This window comes from Mobula birostris, chromosome 6 (assembly GCF_030028105.1).
Source record: "Mobula birostris isolate sMobBir1 chromosome 6, sMobBir1.hap1, whole genome shotgun sequence".
Lineage (NCBI taxonomy): Eukaryota > Metazoa > Chordata > Chondrichthyes > Myliobatiformes > Myliobatidae > Mobula > Mobula birostris.
The window spans coordinates 155276639-155293116 of NC_092375.1; the positions used below are offsets into that span (position 1 = coordinate 155276639).

General features: G+C 39.1%; 1 protein-coding gene across 3 annotated transcripts in view; it reads left to right on the forward strand.

Annotated features, from left to right (window-relative positions):
• Positions 1-15112, forward strand: part of LOC140199486 (signal transducer and activator of transcription 4-like) — a 239951-nt gene extending 224839 nt beyond the window's left edge. For all 3 annotated transcript variants that reach the window (XM_072261657.1, XM_072261656.1, XM_072261658.1), the window contains 5 exons: positions 512-603; positions 3194-3333; positions 10627-10818; positions 12328-12394; positions 12477-15112. In XM_072261657.1, coding sequence (XP_072117758.1) covers positions 512-603; positions 3194-3333; positions 10627-10818; positions 12328-12394; positions 12477-12609 — 624 coding nt within the window. In that variant the 3' untranslated portion in view covers positions 12610-15112. The remainder of the gene's footprint in view (positions 1-511; positions 604-3193; positions 3334-10626; positions 10819-12327; positions 12395-12476) is intronic.
• Positions 15113-16478: the final 1366 nt, after the last annotated feature.

Sequence of the window (16478 nt, forward strand, 5' to 3'; positions counted from 1 at the left end):
ATTCTTCAATATCCATTCAAAAATCCTCTCCCCACCAATTCCCCATCCACAGCTCTCATCTTTTGATTCAAGACTTTTGTGTAATCTGTCTTTTCACTCATCCCACCATTACTACTGTGGCTCCACTTTTGATTTTTGTAATTCATAAACCTTTGCACATCTCTTTCTCCTTTAAAACTTCCTTCATGGATAAAGTAATTGACTAATTTCTCTTAGTCTTTTTTTCACTGTTAGCATTCCTGTTTTGATAAATAACTGTGAATATTTTTCCATGTTAATTGCATTCCAAAAATACAAATGATTGCTGTGTTACAACTATTGTTTGGAAAGCACAGCATTCATAGGAAATGAATATGTGTCTGTGTTCTTGTGTCTACAGTCCAATGCAGACTCTTAGACCTGCACCTCTAAGTTCTATAACAGCATTTTGTTCCTCAATTACAACCAGTTTTGAACTTCAAAACACTCCGACTTCCAATGCTTTAGTCATTTTCTGTGATTTAATTTGTAGGAGAATCTGCCAAACAGATTCAGTTTCTGGTTGTGGTTGGATGGAATCCTGGAACTCATCAAGAAGCACCTTTTGACTTTGTGGATTGATGGGTAACCAAATGTCCCGGATAATAATTTTTAAAATAATAATGGTTATACATGTGATGCCTTCTGCATATTGTTACTGTGACAGTAATCTTAAAATATGAAGTTGCTAAATTTAACATAGGGACGGTTATTAAAGCAACCTGTTCTTCTGTAAGAAATGTTTCTTTTAATAGTTAGAAGGTGCTGTTTTAATCTGCTATGATCAATTTTACATTATTCAACAGTCATCAGTTACATTTGACAAATGAGCATTTATCTTGCAGAATTCAAAGAATCGTGACTCATTCTTTATTTGCACCTATAATTATGCCTTTTTTAACTGGGTATTAATTAAACTCACTTCTAAATAAGTAAATCATGCTAGCATCAATGTGGTATAAATTTAGACCGCATGCCTAATACTTTTTTATTTTTTTATTTATTGAGGTACAGTGCGAAATCAGCCCTTCAAGCTGCGCCACCCAACAACCCCCGAGTTAGCCTAGTCACGGGACAATTTACAATAACCAGTTAACCTACTAACCTTGACTGTGGGAGAAAACCGGAGCACTCGGAAGAATCCCACACAGTCACAGGGAGAAGGTACAAACTCCCTACTGACAGTGGCGGGAATTGAACCCGGGTCACTGGTACTGTAATGCATTGTGCTAACCACTACGCTACCGTGCCACTCCACAGGTTACATGTAAGAGCAAAATAAATCCAACCCTTATTTGAAACACCAATTATATTTGCCAATTATATAGCTTTGATATACTGTACACCTTAATATGTGACCTACTATACTACTGACAACTTTTAGTATTAGATTAGATTAGATTATGAGGACACGCAGTCCTCTTTTATTGTCATTTAGTAATGCATGCATTAGGAAATGATACACTGTTCCTCCAGAATGATATCACAGAAACACAAGACAAACCGACCGAAAAACTGACAAAAACCACATAATTATAACATTTAGTTACAACAGTGAAAAGCAATACCGTAATTTGATGAAGAACAGACCATGGGCACGATAAAAAAAAGTCTCAAAGTCTCTCGAAAGTCCCATCATCTCATGCAGACGGTAGAAGGAAGAAAAAAAACTCTTCCTGCCATGAGCTTCCAGCGCCACAAACTTGCCGATGCAGCACCTTGGAAACACCCGACCCAAGCCGACTCTTGAGTCTGTCCGAAAACTTCGAGCCTCTGACCAGCCCTCTGACCCCGGCCTTGGCAACAGGCAATAGGCAAAGCCGAGGATTTGGGGCCTTCCTCTTCAGAGATTCTCGATCACACAGTAGCAGCGGCAGCGAAGCAGGCATTTCAGAAGTTTCTCCAGGTGTTCCTCTGTGCTTCTCACGGCTGACTCCATCAAGTCAGGATTGTGCACGGCCCCTAGTTAACACATACAATATCATTTCAGAGCGGCCGCACACGCTGCATCACGCCGCCATCTTCTCCTCCCCTTCCCCAAGATCATATGGATCTTGTCGTTTCTTAATCCTCTTTTCACCTGCCCCTTATTCTAAAGCCCTGTTTAACACATTAATGACCACTGAGGATCTAGAACTCAAAACTACTTATTGTAAGCTTGACCTTACTAATGAGTTATATAATGTTCTACCCACAAAATGCTGGAGGAACGCAGCAGGCTAGACAGCATCCATGGAAAAGAATAAATAGTCAATATTTTGGGCTGGAAAAAAATGAGATGAGAAGTCGGAGTAAGAAGGCAGGGGGAGGTGAGGAAGAAGTACAAGGTGATAGGTGAAACCAAGAGAGGGGTAGGAGCGAAGTAAAAAGCTGGGAAGCCGATTGGTGAAAGTGATAAAATGGTAGGAGAAGGGGGAGGGAGGAGGGGCAGGGCAAGAGGAGGCAAGCGATAGATGGATCCAAGTAGAAAGGACTCAGCTGGAATTAGAGACTTGCATTCAAAGAAAAGTTTGGAACAGCTGAGGCTGTTCTCAGTGCAGCAAAGGTCAAAGGAGAGGGTGGGATGTTCTAATTAATGTGCTGTGCATGCAGAGGGGAACAGTTTGTTGCAGCACAGAAGACCAGGGCTTTAACAAGAGCGGGAAAAGAACCAGGTTTTTTTTAAAAGTAGCAATCCTTAAGCAAAAAGTGGTTGAAGAAAATTTCCATGGGACTTTCCAAAGGAAGATAAATCTGGCTTTGAACAAAAATGAACAAAATCCCTAAAGGGATAGGGAAAGGCATAGTCAAGTTGTATTGCTTTTTCACAGGCATGAATGGCTAACTGGCCCTCTAATTCAGCGTGTCATCCTCTGCAGAAAACCTTTAGATACTGCTCTTACCTGCAGAATCTGATTATTTATTGCCAAGCATAATAAAAACACAGCTGTTCCCTTTATTACAGCACCAACGAACCTGCACATACTCAGAACTGTACACAATGTCAGTAGATAGACTGCTCCAAAAATATAACAATTCTGCAGTACCATATTCAACTGGATTCAACGTTGTGTGCAGGAGAGGAGTGAGGGGAACAAAATTTGCACAAAAATGGTTTAAAAAGGAAATAATCTTAATCTTTACACCATGAAATTCCATTATTATGTAACCTTTCCTAAATAACTTCTTTTTTCAGATACATTGTGGGGTTTGTGAGTAAAGAGAAGGAACGCGCATTACTGAAGGATAAACCATCTGGCACTTTCCTGCTGCGGTTCAGTGAAAGCAGCAGGGATGGTGCTATCACCTTCACCTGGGTGGATCGATCTGAAAACGGTGAGGTGGTAATAGATTCTCCAATTTGGTCAGCCAAGACCAAAGTCAAAAGTTTAGTCAAAATCATAGAGTCATATAGGATTGAAACAGGCCCTATGCCCCACTACCTCTATACTAATCCCATTTACCAGCACTTGGTATATATGCCTTGGTAATCTAGATTCTCATCTAGCTACTTCAATATTGTGAGACTCCCCGTATCCACCAACACCACCGGCACTGGATTTAATTTCCAACTATCCTCTTATAGGGGAGGCGAGCCTATGGCATGCAGAAAGACTTTGTTGGCACACAGCATGCAGTGCCGCCCCTCGATTTTATTTTAAACCCCATCCATAATAAAAAGATACATAATGATTATCTTTATAGCCAAATGAATGATCAAATTATTTTTTTTGCAACCTGACAGCAGTGAGCTTATCTCAAAGGAATTATCTTATGCTGTCTTGGCGCCAGCTAGACGGTTGCAAGAACATGTGACATTGGATGATGCAATTTGAAATTCTTGCAGACCTGGTGTACACATCAGTATTTGGATAGTAATCAGTTGGGCCAGTTGGCATTGGCTTCTCTGTACTTATATTTTCTCTTCTATCATTTGTGAATAATCAGTGACAATCTCTGCTCACAATTTATCTTGACACATGAGAGAATTACTTAGAATCTTATTGCCTATGTAGGTACAGACCCTCAAAAAGATTTGTTACCCCTGATCTAGGTGAAACAATTATTTGTCAGATGCTCTGTTAATTCCCGATCCTTTACTTTAAATATATGCCCTCTAATTTTAGGTACCTCTGCACTGAGGAAATAGTTTCCTGCTATCTACCCTATCCTTCATTTTGTATTCCTCTCTCACCAGACCCATTACAAGCCAATGGACTAATGTATAGAACAGAGTAATATTTCAGTATCTATCTCCTTATTTCTGTAATATTCCTTGTAGCAGATTATAACAAAACATATCTCATTATAAGCAAGCTAATTGCACCTGTTACAAAGTGCTTACCCGTGAACATAAAGACAGGACCAGCATAATTTTGGTCTTCCTTTGCTAAAAGCTCCAGAAAGGCTGCCATTTGTAATGTGCTACCTTATGACTTCTTAACTGACCAAAGAGGCTCAGAAACCAAATCTGTAGTTCCTATGTGTGAACTTCTTGGCAAGTACTCTATCGCACTGAACTTGTACAAGGGGTGATTGGTAAGTTTGTGGCCTAAGGTAGAAGGAGTCCATTTTAGAAAACTTAGCACATTTATTTTTCCTACATTTACACACTTAGTCCAGCGGTTGTGGAGCATACGGATCCCTTCTTTGTAGAAGTGGTCCACAGCAGGGGCGATTGATCTGTTCATGGCCTAAGGTAGAAGGAGATGAGTTATCAACTTCAAACTTTCTGCATTTTCACTCAAAGAGTTGAACTGTATGTGCATGTAACAAGAGCTGTATAAACACAAAATAATCTGCAGATGCTGGAGTCAAAGCAACACTCACAACATGCTGGAGGAACTCAGCAGGTTGGGCAGCATCCATGGAAAAGATCGGTCGTTGACCAATCTTTTCCAAGGATGCTGCCACGTTGACCGATCTCTTCCACGGATGCTGTCCAACCTGCTGAATTCCTTCAGCGTGTTGTGAGCAGGTGAGGCAACACTTCACTTGTGAGTCTGTTGGGGTCATCTATTGCATCTGGTGCTCCCGGTGCGGCCTCCTCTACATCAGTGAAACCCGACGCAGATTGGGGGACCGCTTCGTCGAGCACCTCCGCTCCGTCCGGCAAAGCGGACAGGATCTCCCAGTAGCCACCCACTTCAACTCAGCTTCCCACTCCCATTCAGATATGTCCATCCATGGCCTCCTCTACTGCCATGATGAGGCTAAACTCAGGTTGGAGGAGCAACACCTCGTATACCGTCTAGGTAGTCTCCAGCCCCTTGGTATGAACATAGAATTCTCCAACTTCCAGTAATTCCCTCCCCCTCCCTTCCCCTATCCCTATTTCACTCTGCCCCCTCCCCCAGCTGCCTATCACCTCCCTCATGGTTCCGCCTCCTTCTACTACCCATTGTGTTTTCCCCTATTCCTTCTTCACCTTTCCTGCCTATCACCTCCCTGCCTCCCCTACCCCACCCCTTTATCTTTCCCCTTACTGGTTTTTCACCTGGAACCTACCAGCCTTCTCCTTCCCACCCTCTCCCCACCTTCTTTATAGGGCCTCTGCCCCTTCCCTCTACAGTCCTGACAAAGGGTTCCGGCCCGAAACATCGACTGATCTTTTCCACGGATGCTGCCTGACCTGCTGAGTTCCTCCAGCGTGTTGTAAGAGCTGTATAACTCATCGCCTTCCTTAGGCCATGAACTTATCAATCGCCCTTGCTATGGACCACCTGGAGGTCCGAGATGCTCATGCAGTTCAACTCTTTGAGTGATAATGCAGGAAGTTTGTAGTTAATAACTCATCTCCTTCTACCTTAAGCTACAAACTTATCAATCATCCCTGCTGTGGACCACTTCTACAAAGAAGGGATCCGTGTGCTCCACGACCACTGGACTAAGTGTGCACATGTAGGAGGGGACTATGTTGAAAAATAAATGTGCTAGGTTTTCTAAAATTGATCCCTTCTACCTTAGGCCACAAACTTATCAATCACCCCTCATATAAATGTACCCAATCCAATATACTTGGATTGTGAAAATTAACTGAACTGTATAAACAAGCATTGATTTTATCAGATTGAAGTTGTTGGCTGGAATGCCTTTCATGGTTAGATGTCTTACCTGGGGCTCTTTGTGATGAAATTTATTTTGCACTACAAAACTATGTTATGAATTCAATAGAAGGGAATTAGAATTGCTGATGGCAAAATGAGGTACCTGTCACATATAAGATTTTTTTTAATTGTTCACAGGGTGCAGAAATAGTTAATTTGTATGACAGTATTTTATTTGAACTTTGAAAAATTGTAACAAAATTTTACAGTGAAAACTTTTGACAGTCAAGCTGGCTTTCCCCTTTTTCACAAAGGTACTTGCTCATTCTGCTGGAATTTTCAGAAGCAAGAATTAAGCAGTAAACTTGTGCAAGTTGGTGTGGAGGATGGGGATTGCAAGCAGGTGTTTAGATCTCCCTAACAAGCATCTACAGGCCATCCCTACACCACGAACACCTACAAGGTTGTTTCAAAATGACCTTTATAGTGTTTCCATAAAAATAACTCCCCCTTTTGTTGTGCACAACAGATTATGAATATTAAAGTAATGACTGAAAATTATTGAGCTGGATTATAATGTTACCTAACCAGAGGAAACACCCCTGAACTTAGAACTGAGGGGGCTAGATATACCTTGCACACCTAACCACAATAATAATGCAGTAATTTGTGTATTTAATTATTTGAATTGTTTCTAAAATGTTGGCATGGTAATGGCAGCGCAACCAACGATCCGCCATTGGCGATCGGTTCCAGTCACTGCCTGTAAGGAGTTTGTACGTTCTCCCCATGATTGCATGGGTTTCCTCTGAGTACGTCAATTTCCTCCCACATTTCAAAGATGTACAGTTAGAGTTAGGGTCAATAAGTTGTGGGCATGCTATTTTGGCTCCAAAAGTGTGGCAATAATTGTGGGCAGCTCCCCAGCACAATCTGTATGTTTCAATGTCCAGTTGACAAACAGAAGTAATTTTAGAATGGCCTTGAGAGCACAAGCAGGGCCTCGGCTGACACCGCTTGAGGCCTGTTCACTACTAGTGGTTCGCTTCCACGTCACAAAGAGCTATGACAGTGAGACACTAGAGGCAATGAGGCCCTTTACTACTGAAATTTCAGATGACCTTGAGGCTTGGCCTAGATCAAAGCAATCTGGCCGAATATGTTAAAGTGACCTACAGTCAGCTGTGGTCGTCCTTATATGTTTGATGTGATGCAATAATGATTACAATTCAGAAATGGTTTATTGGCTTCCTACTGCCATGCATGGTGATAATATTTAGATCACTGACTGTGATCAAACTTGGGTGGAAACAAATGCTGAAAACACTGGAATTACTTCTATATTTTGGTGATAGAAACTATAATTATTCTCTTAATCATGGCATTTACTCAAGTGCAGATAATAACATTTCTAGAAATTTATAAGAATTGGAGTATACCATCCAGCTGACAGAGCCTGTTTCATCATTCAGATGAACGATAATGTATGATCTGTTACCAAATCATTAAACTACCAGCAATAAATGTACTTAAGTACTTATGAAAATTAATACAAATGTCAATATTAATTAAATAACACAAAATAATTTAGCTACACCTTGGGTATTTAGGGATGATCAAGGCCAGAGTTGCGGGAATGCATACATCTCGGAGACATAAACAACTAGATCAGATTATACCCTTGATGGGCAGGATGGAGAAAGAGATCAAAGTGGGGTTTGACAACAAGGATACAAGTTTTGAAACTGAGGTGCTGTTTCAGCAGAATTCAGTGAAGGTCAGCAAGCACAGGAGGTGCAGCCTGGTGCAGAATTTGACATCTGGATGTGTGCCATGATGACTATGTGGAGAGTGGGGTAAGAGAGTCCTGACAGAAACGCACTCAATTAATCAAGCCTGAAGGTGGCAAATGTACTTGATGAGGGGTTCAGCAGATGAGCCACAGGCAATGTTAACCAATAGCAAGGTAGAATAGATAGACAATGCTAAAGCAGTTCTGTGGTCTGACACCCATCCAGGGGTTACCTGTGACACCAAAGGTTTTGAACCATTTGTTTCCTGAAAAATATACAATATGTAAGAACTGAGACCAAGATTACTATTCACATAGTATATTCAAATGTTTCTGAAACATGATGCCTATGGCCTTGGTTACTAGGTCAAATAGAGAGTCAGAGAATAGGCATAGTTCAGCTTATCCTATCTGAATGAGCCCACGTCAAAGCAATCCAGTCATGTCTGTCCCCTGGTATCACCCCACAGACTTTCAAATTATTTCCTTTGATATTTATCTACCTCCCTTTGAACATGACAATTGAGCCAGCCAACACTTCCACCTCTGGCGATGCATTCCAAACACTGACTACTCTGGCCGGTCATAATTTTAAAAAGCTATTCTTAATGTATTTTGCTAATCATCTTCTTTTCCTTGGGCTTACACCCCTCCATGAACAAAAACACTTTTCTGCATCTATTCTATCTATTTTCTTCATAACCATCTCTCTGATTCTCCTCAGTCTCCAATACACCATTTAAATAAGTGTCCTTGTCCATGGGATTATGTTAGTGAATATCTCCTGCAGCCTCTCTGAAGCCTGTATATCCTTCCTGAAGTATGGCCCACAGAACACAACACAATAAGTACTCCAACATTGGCAAAGCAAGTGTTTCATAAAAATTGATCGGGATTTCCTTGCTTTGCACTCTGTGTCTCTACTTATACAGCTCAGGATGTAATGTTTTTTTTAAAATCAGTTGTTGCCTGGATTGGGGAGCATGTCTTATAAGAATAGGTTGAGTAAACTCGCCTTTTCTCCTTGGAGCGATGGAGGATGAGAGGTGACCTGATAGAGGTGTATAAGGTGATGAGAGGCATTGATCGAGTGGATAGTCAGAGGCTTTTTCCCAGGGCTGAAATGGTTGCCACAAGAGGACACAGGTTTAAGGTGCTGGGGAGTAGGTACAGAGGAGATGTCAGGGGTAAGTTTTTTACTCGGAGAGTGGTGAGTGCATGGAATGGGCTGCCGGCAATTGTAGTGAAGGTGGATATGATAGGGTCTTTTAAGAGACTTTTGGACAGGTACATGGAGCTTAGAGAAATAGAGGGCTATAGGTAAGCCTAGTAATTTCTAAGGTAGGGACTTGTTCAGCACAACTTTGTGGGCTGAAGGGCCTGTATTGTGCTGTAGGTTTTCTATGTTTCTATGTGTTTTCCAATCCTAATAACAAACCCAATAAGTGACATCTTAATAAACACCTTTACGGCCTCATTGTGAAAATACAGGCGATCAGGGACTGATAAGACAGTGAGAGTGGAATGGAGAATTTAATAGCTTGTTAATAATTAATTATTTGACACAGTCAAATAAATTGATGCCACCTTGAAAAGCAGCACCTCATCTTCTGTGTGGCCTTTGAAATCAATATTAAATTTTACAACTTCAGCTGACTAGATTTCGACAACTTTATCAATTGTCCGTCTGTGATACTAGCTCAGCTTGTTTGGTTTATTTCCCCTTTCTCATGGGAATGGCGGCCTGCCAGGCATGTCTTCCTGCACTGCACTTCTCACTCCTATGTTCTTTCACCGATGTTCTTCTGTCTATGTTCTCGATCTCTAACCACTCCCAATCATTCATTAACTAGAGACCTTGTCTACAACTTATCTGCACACTCACTCTGATTTTGCCCTCAAGGTATGCCTCCCCATACTGTCCCTGCACCTTCTGATTTCTTCCCAATTCTGACAAAGGGTCTTTAATTTATTTTATTTTGCGATACAGCACGGAGTCAGCCCTTCTGGCCCTTCGCGCCACGCCAGCCCAGCATCCCCCGACAACACCAATGAACTCTAACCTAATCACGGGACAATTTATCATGACTAATTAACCTACCCGATACATCTTTGGGCTGTGGGAGGAAACCAGAGGACCCGGAGAAAACCTACTCATTCCTCAGGGTGGACTTCCCTCCTTACAGAACACCGTCAGAACTAAACTTTGAACTCCAGAACACCTTGAGCTGTAATAACGTCATGCTAACCGCTAGCGCCCACGTTACATTTAATGTTAAATGTAACTCTGTATCCGTTCTTCCATTGCGGCCTGACCTCCTGAATATTTCTATCATTTTATTTTAGATTTCCATCATCTACAGTTTCTTTATAGATTTTCAAACAAGTCTGCTAGCTACACTTCTTGATAGTTTGATTTTAAAAAGATTGCTTCCATTGATACTTCTATTTTGTTATAGATTGACTGAGAATTAGAAGTTACATAAAGCTGATATATTCTGATATAATTGTTTTATGAACTAGGTGAATTGTGCCATTTCTCAAAACAAGGGAATTATTTCGTAAGCAATAAAAAGGTGCTGCAATACTAATTAACTACAATACCATTTGATTTCTTTTTAAAGTTAAAGCATTTGCACTCTTTCCCAATTATCCTCTTAGAGTTTTTTATAGAAATGTACATCAGGTTCGTAAAACAAATATGTTCCATGTATGATTGATTCTTTACTTCATTTTTAATATCCGATATGCTAAGACTCTGAGCACAATTTTTATTAATTCTTATTCCAGGAGAAATGAAATTTCATTCTGTGGAACCTTATTCCAAGAGCCAGTTGTTAGCAGTTCCTTTGCCTGATATTATCCGAGACTACAAAGTAATGGTGGCTGAAAATATCCCAGAGAACCCACTGCAGTATCTATATCCTGATATTCCAAAGGATAAGGCATTTGGGAAGCATTACAATAATAAGCCAAAAGAAGGTTAGTTTCATGACTACCGGCAATAAATAGCTAGTGTTCTTAATTGGTTATGTCATTTTAGCAACCAGCTCAGAAAATAATTGAATTACATTTGCCACTATTCCCTTTATCAAATCGTTGACTACAGGTTTTTAACACATCAGCTTTGCCTGGTTGGTTAGGTCCACAATCCCTTATCCGAAATTCTGAAATCCGAAAAGCTCCAAAAACCAAAGTTTTTTTCGTGGAGTGTGGAGCGTGTCGTAACAAGGCTTGTTTGGCACGTCAACAGCTGACATCACTCAGGTGTGATGTGGTAACACTATCAGAGGCCACCAGACGTCAGTTGTGGCTCAGCACTTGTACTGGTTACACGTGCATTTGCTGTTCGCTGATATTTTGTGTTCACTGTTGACTCTGTGTTTAATTTCACTGTGAAAATGTCAAAAAGAGCTGCAGATACCCTTATGGGTAACAATGAAATTATGTCAGTTTACTCAGTTAAAGAGGGATTGCTGAGACATAAACCTAATGAGACAGATGACACTTGAAGAAGTCTTTAAAAACGTCGCCTGCTTAGTGCTGCTCCTGTTCCTGGCCCATCAGGTACCCGTAGAGAATTTAGCTTAGTTTGAACCTGTACATATCCTAGAGTATTTACGTTCTACATTTATTCCAATAAGTCAAAAAGAGCGCAGATCGGGAAAACCCAGAAGTTCTCTCTCCAGCACTCGTAGTTTGAGCATGTACAGACTTCTTTTCTTGTCATTATTCCCTAAACAATACAGTATAACAACTACTTACATAGCATTTACATTGTGTTAGGTATTATAAGTAATCTAGAGATGATTTAAAGTACATGGGAGGATGTGCGTGGGTCCGGAGCTCCCCCGGGTCCTAAAGTCCACCCGCACTGAGACAGGTTAATTATCAATATAATTATCAATTTTCTGAATTCCGAAATGCAACTGGCCCCAAGGATTTTGGATAAGGGATTGTGGACCTGTAGTGGACTTAAAGATGACAGACTTCTAAATTTAACAAATATCTCATCAAAGGTTCTAACAAAAGAGCAACACCCACATAATGCTGGAGGAACTCAGCAGACCAGGCAGCATCTATGGAAAAGAGTAAACCGTTGACATTTTGGGCTGGGACCCTTCTTCAGGACTGATGAAGCCCGAAATGTTGACGGTTTACTCTTTTCCATAGATGCTGCCTGGCCTGCTGAGTTTGTCCAGCATTTTGTGTGTGTAGCTTTGGATTTCCAGCATCTGCAGATTTTCTCATGTTTGTGGTGCTTATAAAAGGATGTTTAACTTGTACAGTGCTCTATTTTTGGTGCTTTGTTAAAATTCCTGTTTCCTACAACATTGCATTTACCCATCTTAAGATAAATATGCCTTTAATTCCTACATTAAAAGTTGAAGCTCCTTAATCTCATCACACTGCAAAATATGCAACTAGCCTCATTAAAACAATAATATTTGGTTTATGAAAAACTGAACCTAATATGCATTTCTTAAACAGTTTCTGAACCTACTGAGACAGAGAAGAAAGGCTACATTTCCTCAAGGTTTATCCCATTCTCTGAATTGTAAGTCTGAATAGCCAATTAATTTATTGATTTTTAACAAAATAATGTGTTGTATTAACCATTAATTTGTTATACTTTTCAGTCCAAATGCTTCCACGGCTCCAGTTTCTTCATCGGACTTACTTCCTATGTCACCAGGAGTATATGCTGAACTGAAACAGCAGCTGAGTCCTGCAGAAATCGAGACTGCTGTATGTTTTGAAGCAATGATTTGATCTGAAGCTGATCTCCAGAATTCCATTCACAATATCCCATTTGCTTAACTCCATGTAACATACACATTTTTGAGGGAAGTCAAGGAACAGAGTGTTGTGGAAAATTAAACAAGCAATTTAACTGAATATATAATGATGCAAATTTCTGCGATTGTATTGGTTGTATGCATTCCAGATTCATATAGTGCAGTGACCATTTATCAGATCCAAGTTGCAGTTGCTGTTGTTGTCTGAGCCCAACCACAGAGGTCTATGAATAGCAATTTGAATACAAGCCCAGAACTCCACTCCAGCTAAGGCTACTTTTAACATGGGAGAGCAACATGTTGATTGCAGGTTGCAATATAAAATCTTTATGACGTAATAATCTTTACTGTTACATTTATTTAGTCAACACATTTTTGGTATAGCCATCAGCTATAACAATAGAATCTCATAAAGGCTTATAAAATTATTTTTGGGTACGAAAAAAAATAGCTGTTTATCTTATTTTGTGTCCTCTTTTTAATATCAAGGGACAATAGAAATAAAACTGTAAATGTTGTTCTAGGCTGCATCTACTCCATAAATCAAGTACTGAATTCATTCTTTCAAAGGATATTTGAAGTTTGTCTTAGTGCTGTACTCATACTTGACATGTTTGAAACTTTCTTCTGCATGTTAAAATTTGCAAATTGCAGTAGATTTGGATAGCAATCTTAAAATGAATGATACCACGGTGCTTTTTCCTGTCATACTTCTAATTAGTTTCTGCTGTGTTTATTTTGTACAATTTTTGAAAGTTATTTTTTTATTGGCAATGGTACAGTATTTTAACTTATTGTGCAGTTGAAATGGAACTTACTTAGCAAAATGCATGAATATCTAAGATCATGAAATGTGCAGGTCACTTTTACTTGTGGGACAGAGATTGTGTAATAATGCATATGAACTAGGCAATATGAATGAGATGTTACACATTGACATTATTATTTCATAAGAAATAGCTACCCTATTTGAAATTATTTCTCACTAAATATTAGCTGGTTAAATCTACTTAAAGCTGTAGATTTCACGTACTTGATTAGTGCTTTGTATGCAACTGTTTTGATTAAGAATTAATGGATGAGATAAATCAATTTTCAGTGAATTTAAAGGCACCACACATTTTCATGTACTCTGTAAGTTATGTTTTTTATATTTTAACAATATTCTATAAATACCCAGTAATAAAATCTTAGTCATTTTGCACTTTAAAAATTTTAAATATGTCATATAATGATTACAGTGTTGAGATCAATTATTTAATATTACACACACTTGAATGAAAAGCATCAGCCACACACCACATCCCACCCCACCCCTTGAGTTTTTAACATTCACTGGTTTTGCATTTCCATTTTTACAGTGGTATAATTATGAGCAAAAATATTCATTATTGAATTATAAACATATCAATTGTAATACAATTGTATTACTTTTTGAGTATTTCATACCCTATTTGTAAATAATTTAAAGCCACTCGAAAGATTCTTCAAAAATTTTGCCTAAAAGATTTTGTACCTACTGTAGTATATAATTACAACCTATACAGTTACACTCAGGAAAACTTTAACCAAGTTGGGCCACAACTTGTATTCATATGCATTTGAGTGAATAAAAACTTGATTTTTTTTACAACTTTTAGAACTTCGTTTTAAACAAACAACCTGGTTGGAATTTGCTGAAGCTTTCTTTACATTAAGTACTGTACCTGACATCAGGTACATAATGTAAATTAAGTAAATTCTAACAGGTTGTTTGTGACTGATAATTGATAATTAAGTGCAAAACTTTTCCTGACATATTTACCTCTATTCACCTTTCATCTGAATCCCCTGTGTAAAATACAATGTGAGCCACTTTCAATGGACACTCTTGGGAAATATATTTTCTTCTGTCAGCAGTATTATATCTCACTATTATACGGTAACAGACCTGTGCCCACCAGTACAATACCCTAGTGTTATATAATGACAGTAATGAATACTGTGGCTATCAGTGCTGTGCTCCAGTATTCTACAGTTAAGACTATCCCTTAGTGTTACACAGTGAAATATGCTCCAGTATTACACCATGCTGAATCAGGTTCATATCCATTTTTGATGCAAATTTGCCAATCAATGCGGCTGCTGCCATATAAGGCTTGGCTACAGTACTGGAGGCTATGGGTATTTCATGATGAGATGTTTAGGGCAGGCTGTATAACACTCAAGCTCAGAACTGGTACACAATAAAACATGTTTCTCAGTTTCTAGCTCTTGAAAGTGTTTTGGATTATACAACTTTTTTTTTCTCCACGAAAAGGTTATGCACTACTAGTAATCACATCATGATGTCTTTTTTATAGTTGCGTATTTATTTCCATTGTTAAGATTCGGTACGATATCAGGAACTAGACCTTGAATCTAAAAAATAGGACAATTTTATGAAATGTCAATTTTTGTGCCATTCAAAATAAAGCATGTTTATATTTTCATGAATTTGGGAAGAAAATTTAAGTTAGATATTAAAAGTATTTTGCTTCAATTTATTTCTAATTCTTAATCACTTTTAATTGCTTAAATTACTTCACTTTTAAATGTCATTGAGTGGTAAAGCACAGAAAGAAGCTATTTGGCCTATTATTTCCATACTAACCATCAAGTATCCATCAACACTAATTCCATTTGCCAGTACTTGGCCCTTCTCTGACAGAGTAATTCAATTGCTTGTCTAGCTGCTAGCTAAAGTTCTTTCTGGCAATGTGTTCCAACCAGCTTCTGAGTGAAAAGATTCTTCCTCAGATCCCTTCTAAATCTGTTACCCTCACCTAAATATCCTGTGCATTGGGGAACAATTCCTATCTTTTAACTATCTTTGTCTCAATCAGATTCCCCCAATAGATTCCTTAGTTTCAAGGAAAACAAATCCTGTCTATCCTCATAACTGAAACACTCTCTTCAGCCAGTATTCTGGTGAATTGACTTTGTATTCTCGCTAATGCAAATACATCCTTACTGCAGTAGGGTGGCTCGAACTGCACACGTCAGCCACTTCTATACATTTGTACCCACAATCTCTCTGTTCTTATATTTTCTAATTGTCAAAAACATCTAGGAACAGGCTGTCTGCACAAAGTTGCATGAGGTTTACACATAACTCAGACATTATTAACTGATTTGAGGATGCGATAGAGGGGGGAGGTAGTTCTGAAGTATGTGAAATCAACACTTTGCATCTGATCCAGCATGGTTCAGCCCATTAAAGTTAAATGTAAGTGAGGAGCCAAGTAAAAAGGCAGAGTTGAGCAAAATACCATCCCAATTTTAAACAGAAGAAATTCTGCAGATGCTGGAAATCCAAAGCAAAGCACACAAAATGCTGGAAGAATTCAGCAGGTCTGGCAGCATCAATGGAAATGAATGAACTGTCAACATTTTAATGTCAGAGCTAGATTCCACAGTGCAATTCTATCAGAGGGTAATTATGCTGGAACCCTTTCCGGCAAGGCAAAACTTACCCCATCATTTCTTTCTCAAATAAAATGGGGCAGAAAATAAAACATAAGATCAAAGTTAATGTTTCTTTAAAAATAGATTCAGTAAATGAAATATAAAAATAACTTAGATACAAGAGATTCTGCAGATGCTGGAAATCTTAAGCAGCAAAATGAGTAAGATGTGTATGTCCAGGGACACGGGTGGACTCAGTCAGGGCATATAAATTATCCTTTGAATTGACCAAATTAGCTAAACATTGGGACAGGGCTGATGTTGATTTAGATTGGGTAATTATAGAACGGAGCCTGGCTTCACCACATTCACCCCTTAACATCCTCTCACAGCATGTGGAAAACAAGACTAATCTAA